The sequence below is a fragment of the Bidens hawaiensis genome, unplaced genomic scaffold (genome assembly GCF_021521415.1).
Source record: "Bidens hawaiensis isolate Kalapana, Puna unplaced genomic scaffold, B.hawaiensis_p1.1 tig00004839_1, whole genome shotgun sequence".
In the NCBI taxonomy this organism is placed as follows: Eukaryota; Viridiplantae; Streptophyta; class Magnoliopsida; order Asterales; family Asteraceae; genus Bidens; species Bidens hawaiensis.
Window position 1 is genome coordinate 108,273 of NW_027491303.1, and position 7,459 is coordinate 115,731.

Here is a 7,459-nt window from a genome sequence, read left to right on the forward strand (position 1 = left end):
AGGAAGTTTTTGGAAACAACACTATATCATAAAATTTGGGCTTCAAGCACCTTCAAATGTTTTCAAGAAGAGGCTTATATATTATACCACCACCAAATCCTAACTTTCTAAAATAAAATAATAAGATTGATGAGTGGAACAAGCAAGATATACATACCCAATTATATCTCATTACTGAACATAACCATTATTTGTTCCAAAAGAATAAAATCTGTGGGGTAAAGGGTGCTGTTGCTTTAAGTATTGACATTAGGTTTGCTGTTAATCTTTTTCTTTATTTAGTGGGCTAAAGTGGCCCATGGGAGGATGGGGTTGAACTGCGAACTTTATGCAGGGTATCAACTCTATGTGAGATGCATGGTTTCATTCATACTTTTGATTGATAAGATGCTATTATTCCAAAGGTGTAATTATTTGTGGAGTCCCATTCAAAATGAGGGAATTTTTTAAAAATATGAACCCCTGTCTCTCTCATTTTAAATGATCTTTTTGTCTATACTTTTATTGTTACTAACATATATTCATCATTCATTTATTTGTTTATCTATTTCTGTTTAGGCACACTATATTATACTGCTGTCTTCGTTTAAAGAACAACTGCAGCAACACGTTCGTGTTCATGCAATGGAGGCAGTCATGGCTTGTTGGGAGCTGGAACAATCTTTACAAAGCTTAACAGGTAATCCTCATTTCTTTTCTTATATTTTTAAGATATCTTTTAGATGGTCTATTAAAATCAGTTGCGTGGTTGCAACTTTATCATCTATGTCAAAACATGTTAGAATCTACATGTTTAGTTCTTGTTATTGGACAGTGCGATGCGGCATAAATTTTGTACATGTATATCTACAATTTGACCTATAAAGGCATGTGCGAAAGTCGTTCATGATACCAAAAAAAGATTCATTTTTAATACAACTCCGTTTTGAATAAATTTATATTGGGACATTGAGAAAAAAAATTAAAAATTAAACATCGCTGTTTATATAAATAAGTTTGGTGTATGCATAGGTGTATCACCGGGCGAGGGTACAGGTGCAACAATGTCAGATGACGATGAAGAACAAGTGGATGGTGACACCAACATGTTTGATGGAGGTCTAGATGCTTCAGACAGCATGGGATTTGGTCTTCCAACTGAAAGTGAGCGGTCTTTAATGGAACGCGTAAGGCAAGAGCTCAAGCACGAGCTAAAGCAGGTGAAATTACGAATGCGCCCCTCTGATTCGTTGTTTTGTTTAGTAGATCTAATTACTGAGTAATTCATTTCTTTCTTTATCTAATTAGGGGTATAAGGATAAACTCGTGGACATCAGAGAGGAAATTCTTCGTAAAAGACGAGCTGGAAAACTGCCTGGAGACACCACCTCGGTTCTGAAAGCCTGGTGGCAATCCCATTCCAAGTGGCCTTACCCTACAGTAAGTTTTTGTATTCTCGGTTTTGTAGGCTTGTAAACGAACCAAACGAATACGAATGGAGCATGTTCATGTTCATTTGTTTAACTTAACTGAACAAATGATCAGACAAAAACAATTAAATGAACGGGGGTTTCTTGTTCGTGTTCGTTCTTTAAGAAAATTAACATGTTTGTGTTCGTCTATGTTCGTTTGTTAACATTATAAACAAATGGTTCATGAAAGAACATAATTGAACATAGACGAACAAGCATAACTGATCTAAATCTATACTAAGTTGTAATGGGACGGATTTATTAAACGAATATATTAACGAACCTAAACGATCAAACTTAAAGATACGTAAATGAACATAAATGAGTGGGCATAAACAAATTGAATGAACAAATGTAAACAAACATTCCCAAACATAAATGAACGAACGAGACATGTGTTCATGTTCGCTCGTTTTTAAAACAAATGAACATAATCTATCTTCCGGCGGCCCGACCAAATGGTGCAAGAACTATTCACCGATCCTTCAGTTCATTTACGAGCCTAGTTCACCAAATATAATTTGTAATATGACCATTATACACCGGTTGGCTGTGGTTCTCCTTACGAGCAAAGCGTATAGATGTCATACAATTGAAAATGAGTATATTGGATATTATAGTTCTTTATTGGGTAAATATGATACTATACCAAGTTTTGAGGGAAATTATCCTATTAAAAGTAGTTGGCTTATGATTATTTGTCATGGTTTCTACGCTGGTGTTTTTTTCTCTTTCGTTTATGTCCTATCTTAGTTTGTTTGGAAACGACACACACGCTTATATGTTACATTTATGTTTTGGTCAGGAGGAAGACAAAGCATGACTGGTACAAGAAACAGGGTTACAACTAAAGCAGATTAACAATTGGTTCATCAACCAAAGAAAAAGGAACTGGCACAGTAATCCTTCATCCTCAACCTCCGTCAAGAGCAAGCGCAAAAGGTGAGCCACTAATTTAACCTCCACCCCACAACACAAACACATATTCACAGTGTGGTCTAACCAATCTTTGTGGTTAAAAGTAATGCCAGGTGAAATGAAAAAAGAAGCGTGTTGTGTTAATCTGACATGGGCATACATCGTCACACAAGATCAACTCTGGTAAATTACATGAAGCGAATCGGCATGAAAGTACATGAGGCGTGCCCTGAGTCAGGTATGCGGATACTTAGAAAAGTTAATAGCATTTGTTTTCCTATGTGTGAAATTTAGTAAATTAAAAGGTTGATTTAGTGGACATGTAATATTTGTTACACCAGTGGATTTCATTAAGCTGGAGGTAGGGTAGGGTGGCTTAGAATTGTTATATAGCTAAAGTAAACCACATTTGGTAGTACCATCAGATTGGCCAACATGTTCAAATGGTGTTTGTGTCTTGAGTTTATCTTCTATTCATGGTGAACACATAATTGACGTTGGATGTGTATTTAAGAAAAAGAACCTAGAAAACCACGTTAATTTGTTGTACTGTTTGACTTTGACTTATTTGTGGTGGCATATCATGTTCTAGTTTTTTTAACCAACGATTGAATAAATCATGGCTACTTAGAGTAATCCAATGACAAAATATGGTCCCATATGTCCGTAATCGCAAACTGCGCTATAATGTTTTAGTGCTTACAAATTACAATACTCAAATTTTGTTTTTATAAACAAAAAGTAAAGACAATCATGAAATATCAATTTTTAGGATATATATTTATATGATGAGAAAAAAACTCTGTTCATACGATGTTATAATAAAATAAAGTAGATACACAAAAAGCACGTGCATGAAAAAAAAGAGGCAAAAATTAATATTTCAAAGCGTGTCAAATTGTTAAAACATTGTACTGACATATGCAGTATGCTTGGGGATTGAGTTTGAAAAATGCTTATTGGTTTATTGATGTTTTTAAAAATCTAATAAGTTAAAATGTGTTTAGCAATCACAAAAATCTTTTTTATTTAGCTTTTTAAAAATGTTAAAAAACAGTTTTTTAAAAGCCCAAAATACTGTCTTTTCAAAATGGCTTTTTGAAAAAGCCAATAAGCATTTTTCAAACTCAATCCCATAAACTAATAAAGTAGCTAGGGGCGGCTAGCAGTGGTGGATCCAGGAATTTTTCCAGTGGGTTCATTGTTCGAGTCGGTTTGACAGTTTAAGCTCATTTTGACTGTTCGGGTCATTTCAACGATTTGGGTCGTTTCAACGGTTCAGGCTGGTTAAGGTTTATACCATAATAAAAATACGATACGATACAATAAAAAAAACCAATCAAATTTATACAATATTATGCTTAAAAATCAAATAAAAAAAAGACATAATAAAATATAACCCGTGCTTCATAGAGGGGTAAACATAGATACATTTACATTATTAGTTATAACATCGTGAGAAAATTCAAAATATTACAAATTAAATCATCTGCCATTTTTATGTTTTTTAAGAAGCCTATTATTGGTTTTCACGGGTCAGCCAATGGGGTTAGGACCGGAACCTAATAACTTATTTAACAAAAACGGAATAACTATCCAATTCTAATAACTTAAGTTTAAAGAGCTTTAATGAATTAGAAATATCTGGTTCTCACTACATATTATTGATTAAGATAATCTGTAACTCTGTTAGTAATGTTTAACATAACTTCTTTAATAATAATTGTTATACGTATATTACATACATTTTATACCTGCACTATTGTTGTTCAGTTTTCTTCTGTAAGTTTGATATAAAATTAAAATAAAGTAACAAGAAAATTACAGGGAAGAAGTGTGAATCGAACACAGGGCTTGAATTTGGAAGCAAAGATGCTTACCACTAGACCAAAGTTTCAATTTGTTTATGGATTCACTAGTAAAATATATGTGGGTTCACTTTCATATTTTATATAGGTATTCTATATAAAATTTGACACTCAGTGGGTTCCTGTGAACCCGGTATCGTATACATAGATCTGCCCCTGCGGGTTAGTACAATAATTGCTTATTGTACATTAGATATGTGAATCATGCTCAAGGTTAAAAAACAAATATGCTCAAATCGAATTCCAAAATCTAATATGTTCAAGGTTAAAGCCTAATACTTTCAAGGTTAAAACCTAACACTTTCAAGGTTAAAACCTAATACTTTGAAGGTTATGTTCAAGTCAAAAATTTATTCAATTGAAGGTCCAAATAGGGATGAGCTCGGTATCATACCGGTACCGGTACCGAAAATACCGATCCTGAAAATCACAAAATCTTGGTACGGATACCGAAATATTCGGTTTGGTATCGGTATTGAAGGTAAAAATTCGGGAAATATCGGTACCGTACTGATCCCGAAACTCAAAACTTTAGTACCGATGCTACTAAATCGGTATCGATTTGGTAGTGACGGTACCAAATTGGTACCGGTACTGAATTTGCTCATCCCTAGATTTAAATGTGTTTGTTTGGATGAATTAATGCTTAATTGGATATAGATTCTGATAATTGAGGCACGAATCAATCATGGTAGAACAAAAATTGTTACGGACTGAAACCATTGCAAGGTATAGGGCTTGTCCCACATCGGTTGTATGGATAACTTATGTAGGGTTTATAAGCCAAATAGGTTTCCTCACTCATCAGACTAGTCTTTTGGGTTGAGTTCTTCTGTTTGGCTTGTAACATTGGTATTAGAGCCAACCTCGGAGTGGTGGCCTGGAGGAAGCCAGCCGTGACCAACGAGGACTCTAAGTGGTGGCCCACGGAGTGGTGGCCTGGAGTGAGCTAGCTGTGACCAACATGGCCGTGACCAACGAGGACGTTGGCCCTTAAGAAGGGTGTATTGTTACGGACTGAAACCATTGCAAGTCCTCGTTGGTCACGGCTAGCTCACTCCAGGCCACCACTCCGTGGGCCACCACTCAGAGTCCTCGTTGGTCACGATTGGCTTCCTCCAGGGCACCACTCCGTGGGCCACCACTCCGAGGTTGGCTCTGATACCAATGTTACAAGCCAAACAGAAGAACTCAACACAAAAGATTAGTCTGATGAGTGAGGGAACCCATTTGGCTTATAAACCCCACATCAGTTATCCATACAACCGATGTGGGACAAGTCCCATACCTTGCAATGGTTTCAGTCCGTAACAAAAATTGATATGGAAACAAATCGACTACTTGGAGAATTAGGTCAAGCTTGAACAATGATGATGAATTTCAACCCTAGGTGAAAAGCCAACGAAGTTTTCTCGCGTTCAGGGGTCATGTGTTTTTTTTGACATCAAAGGGTGTTGGTAGTGGCGTATGTAATCTCTCAATAATCTACATCTCTTGCATGGGTTAAACCCCGGTACCTTCTGTTAAGGGGCAAGAGTGGTTATTCAGGCTTTTGAAAAGGAAATTGAATAAAATTTGAATTAGAATTCCGGAAACATATTCCATTTCTAAACCTGGTTCGACTTCATTTCATTCAATCGACATATGAGAAAAAAATGACATAAATAAAATAAATAAAAAAATATATGTATTTATTTTTGAGAATATTATGATTTGCCTTCATGTGCTTTATGGACGGGATCACCTTATTTTGCGCATTGTGTGTCACTATTGTTTACTAGCGGAGTCACTTTGTCTCTGGCCTTCTGTTGACCAGCTGACAGCAAGGGCATTTTGGTAATCTTTTAATAATAATATAATAATAATAATAATATAATGTAATAATAATAGGCTTTGGATATTCCCACACAACTTGGGATCCTCACACACCATTTTTTTGTTCATATATGGCTCGTATAGGGCTATATGGTCGTATAACACTTGAATCATATGTCAGAGCTTGTCGGTCATTGTTTTTAGTGCCTCGTATAACCCTATATGGGCCGTATAGGGCTATACGGGCGTATAGACAATTTTTTGGATACAATTTTAAATATTAATACATTAATATGGCCATATAGGGATATATGGGTGTATAGACAATTTTTTGGACACAATTTTAAATATTAATACATTAATATGGCCGTATAGACCTATATGGGCGTATAGACAATTTTTGAACACAATTTTAATGTGTTATGTACATAACATACTTGGCTAAATATGATATTCTAGAATAGAATAAATTGTCTATTAACATTTACATAATATACTCGGCTAAATTACCCTGAGAACATTCGTCTAAGATTATATTATGTTACATTTTATAATAGTCTATACACAATAATCAATCAATGATTAAGCAAACAAGCAATCCCCAAAACATACTGATAAACATTTGGTCCACATATCTAAAAATAAAAGTGCACCCCAAACATTTGGCAAAAGTTTTCTATACGGTCGTATAGCCCTATACGACCATATAGGTTTTATGTTGTGTCAGCTAGCAATACGAGCCATTTAACACATATACGGCTCGTATAGGTCTATACAGTCGTATAGGTTGAAAAAAGTTGTTTTTCCCCCCCTTGTCAGTAATGCGTAGCCTATACGAGCCGTATAAACATATAGGGGTGGTGTATGAGGATCATATCCCTAATAATAATAACAACAAAACTCTTCGTCACAACCCAGTAACTCCCTCGTCAAACCCACCCCCACTTTGTTCCTTCGTCCATAGGCAACATCATCAATGATGAAAGCAGACTAAAATTCCTCCTTCGAATCAAACCCTCAAACTGAACCCTCGATTCTCTCCATAAATCCGACTCCATCTCCACAAATCAGACCTTACTCCCAAACCCCTCCCGGACAAACCATAACTTCCCCAAACAGACAAAACGAGTAATTTTTTGTTGCCTTCAGAGTAGAATTTTTTAAATTCTAGTGCTTCGTAATCAAGGTTCTTTCACTACTAGATAGCCGGTGATGAAGATCTGGAAGTCGTGGTTGAAGAAACGTTAATGGGACTGAACATATTTACTCTCTTTTGTTCTTAGAACAAATTTCACTCCGGCCGTCCGGTGAACCACCGCTCATAGAATCCAGCATCAATTGGGTTAATGAAATACATAATTCAACTCATTTTGTTTACTGATCAAATGCCCTAGCATCTTTTTTCTC

General features: G+C 35.6%; 1 protein-coding gene across 1 annotated transcript; it reads left to right on the forward strand.

The window, feature by feature from the left end:
• The first annotated feature begins 529 nt into the window (after window positions 1-529).
• LOC143628217 (homeobox protein knotted-1-like LET12) lies at window positions 530-2,415 on the forward strand. Its single transcript, XM_077097861.1, has 4 exons — window positions 530-679; window positions 1,012-1,199; window positions 1,288-1,419; window positions 2,257-2,415. The coding sequence occupies exons 1-4, from the start codon at window positions 625-627 to the stop codon at window positions 2,272-2,274; spliced, it is 393 nt and encodes a 130-aa protein (XP_076953976.1). The 5' UTR covers window positions 530-624; the 3' UTR covers window positions 2,275-2,415.
• Window positions 2,416-7,459: the final 5,044 nt, after the last annotated feature.

Excerpts from the sequence above, each read along its gene's own strand:
- LOC143628217 (XM_077097861.1), top strand. The coding sequence starts at position 625 with ATGGAGGCAGTCATGGCTTGTTGGGAGCTGGAACAATCTTTACAAAGC. Across the intron at positions 680-1,011 it reads ATCTTTACAAAGCTTAACAG|GTGTATCACCGGGCGAGGGT; the intron begins GTAATCCTCATT and ends GTGTATGCATAG. Across the intron at positions 1,200-1,287 it reads TCAAGCACGAGCTAAAGCAG|GGGTATAAGGATAAACTCGT; the intron begins GTGAAATTACGA and ends TTATCTAATTAG.